A 1628-nucleotide genomic window follows, 5' to 3' on the forward strand; every position below is an offset into this window, starting at 1 on the left:
GCCGCCGTACCGCAGAATGTGCACGAGTACGAGGACAAGGAGTTTGCCAACGTGTCCAAGGATGACCTCAAGCTGGGAGACAAGGATGCGGGGGAGAAGAAGGCGGACAAGAAGCTCAAGGTGGGGGCGGCATGTGGTGTGGTGTGTGTGGTGGTGGGAGGGTGTGGGGATGGGTGTGGTGGTGGCAGGTGGGGCTGTGTTGGTGGGTGGGTATGGTGGTGGTGAGTGTGGTGGTGGTGGGTGTGGTGGTGGGCGTGGTTGGCGTGGGTGCGACGGATTGGAGGGCATGACCAGCCAGCCCCAGCTGTCCGCCGCCTGCCCTTGCCCCATCACACATTCGCACGCACGCTGTCTCGCACTCTCCCACACACGCGTGTACTGCCTGTCTGTACCGCAGGAGGAGTTCAAGGATCTGGCCAAGTGGTGGAAGGAGAGCCTGGGGCCGGCGGTGGAGAGCGTCAAGGTGTCCAAGCGGCTCGCCACCACCCCCTGCGTGGTCGTCTCCTCCAAGGTGCGGCGGGGGGCTGCTGCTGCTGCGGCAGGTGGCGGCTGTTGCGGCTGGGCGCGTGTGGAGCTGCTGCTGCTGCTGGGTCTGCTGCCGCCGGGCTGCTGCAGCGGTGGCGCACGCTCGCCAGCCTGCCTCCCGCTGCCTGAGGTTGCGGCTGCCGAGACTCCGCCCAGTGTATCCCGCCCGTCGCTCACCACGCCGTACTGCCCGTACCGCCCCCGTACCGCCCCCGTACCGCCTGCAGTACGGCTGGTCTGCCACCATGGAGAAGATTGCGCGCTCCCAGACGCTGGGCGACAGCGAGCGGGCCAAGTGGATGCGCGGGCAGCGGACGCTGGAGATCAACCCGCGCCACCCGCTGATCCGGGAGCTCAAGGCGCAGGTGCGGCGCGCTGGGTGGAGGGGGGGAGGGGGAGCGAGAGGAGGGTGGTGGTGGTGGTGGTGGTGGTGTGTGTGCTCCTGCAGCCGGGGGGTGGTGGGCGCCTGGGTGGCTGTGCGGCTGCGTGCTGGGGGAGTCCTGCCGGGGGGGCTGCAGGCGCCAGCAGGGGCAGCAGGGGGGCAGCTTCCGTGCGGCCGCGCGCGCGAGCAGGCGTCCCTGCTGGCGGCACACGCAGCGCCAGGTCCCCCGCAGCCGTCCCCTGTGCAACCCCCGCTCACCCTCCTCTCCTCTACCCGCTCCCCCTGCCCCCGCAGCACATCGCCGACCCCGAGTCTGCTTCAGTCAAGGACAACGCGCAGCTGCTGTACCAGACGTGCCTGCTGGAGTCGGGTGCGCGGCCTTGCCACGCGGGCGGCGCCGCCTCCTCCTGCTGCCCAGCCCCCAATCCAAACCCCTCCCCCGCCCTGCCTCGCCCTCCCACGCTCACCCTGCCGTCCCTCGCTCCTGCGTTTGCTCCTCCTGTACGCACCCACCCTCTCCTCACCCTCTCCCCACCCGCCCTCCGCTGACCTTTCCCTCCTGTCCTCCCTGCACCTCCCATCTTCCACCCCACCTCTTGCTGGCTCACCTGTGCCCCCAGCTCCTGACCCCTGCGCTCACCCGCCCCTCCTTTCCTCCCCGACCTCCTTTCCTCCCCACAGGCTGTCTGCTGGACGACATGAAGGAGTTCAACTCCCGCGT

The 1628-nt window shown here is 69.6% G+C and overlaps 1 protein-coding gene across 1 annotated transcript in view; it reads left to right on the plus strand.

Moving 5' to 3' along the window:
- CHLNCDRAFT_59468 (hypothetical protein) overlaps positions 1–1628 on the plus strand; it is a gene marked incomplete at its 3' end in the record, with an annotated part of 7318 nt that extends 5690 nt beyond the window's left edge. The window contains exons 8-12 of the mRNA XM_005842712.1: positions 16–120; positions 398–511; positions 753–890; positions 1202–1277; positions 1589–1628. Coding sequence (XP_005842771.1) covers positions 16–120; positions 398–511; positions 753–890; positions 1202–1277; positions 1589–1626 — 471 coding nt within the window. The remainder of the gene's footprint in view (positions 1–15; positions 121–397; positions 512–752; positions 891–1201; positions 1278–1588) is intronic.

The sequence above is a fragment of the Chlorella variabilis genome (genome assembly GCF_000147415.1).
Source record: "Chlorella variabilis unplaced genomic scaffold CHLNCscaffold_65, whole genome shotgun sequence".
In the NCBI taxonomy this organism is placed as follows: Eukaryota; Viridiplantae; Chlorophyta; class Trebouxiophyceae; order Chlorellales; family Chlorellaceae; genus Chlorella; species Chlorella variabilis.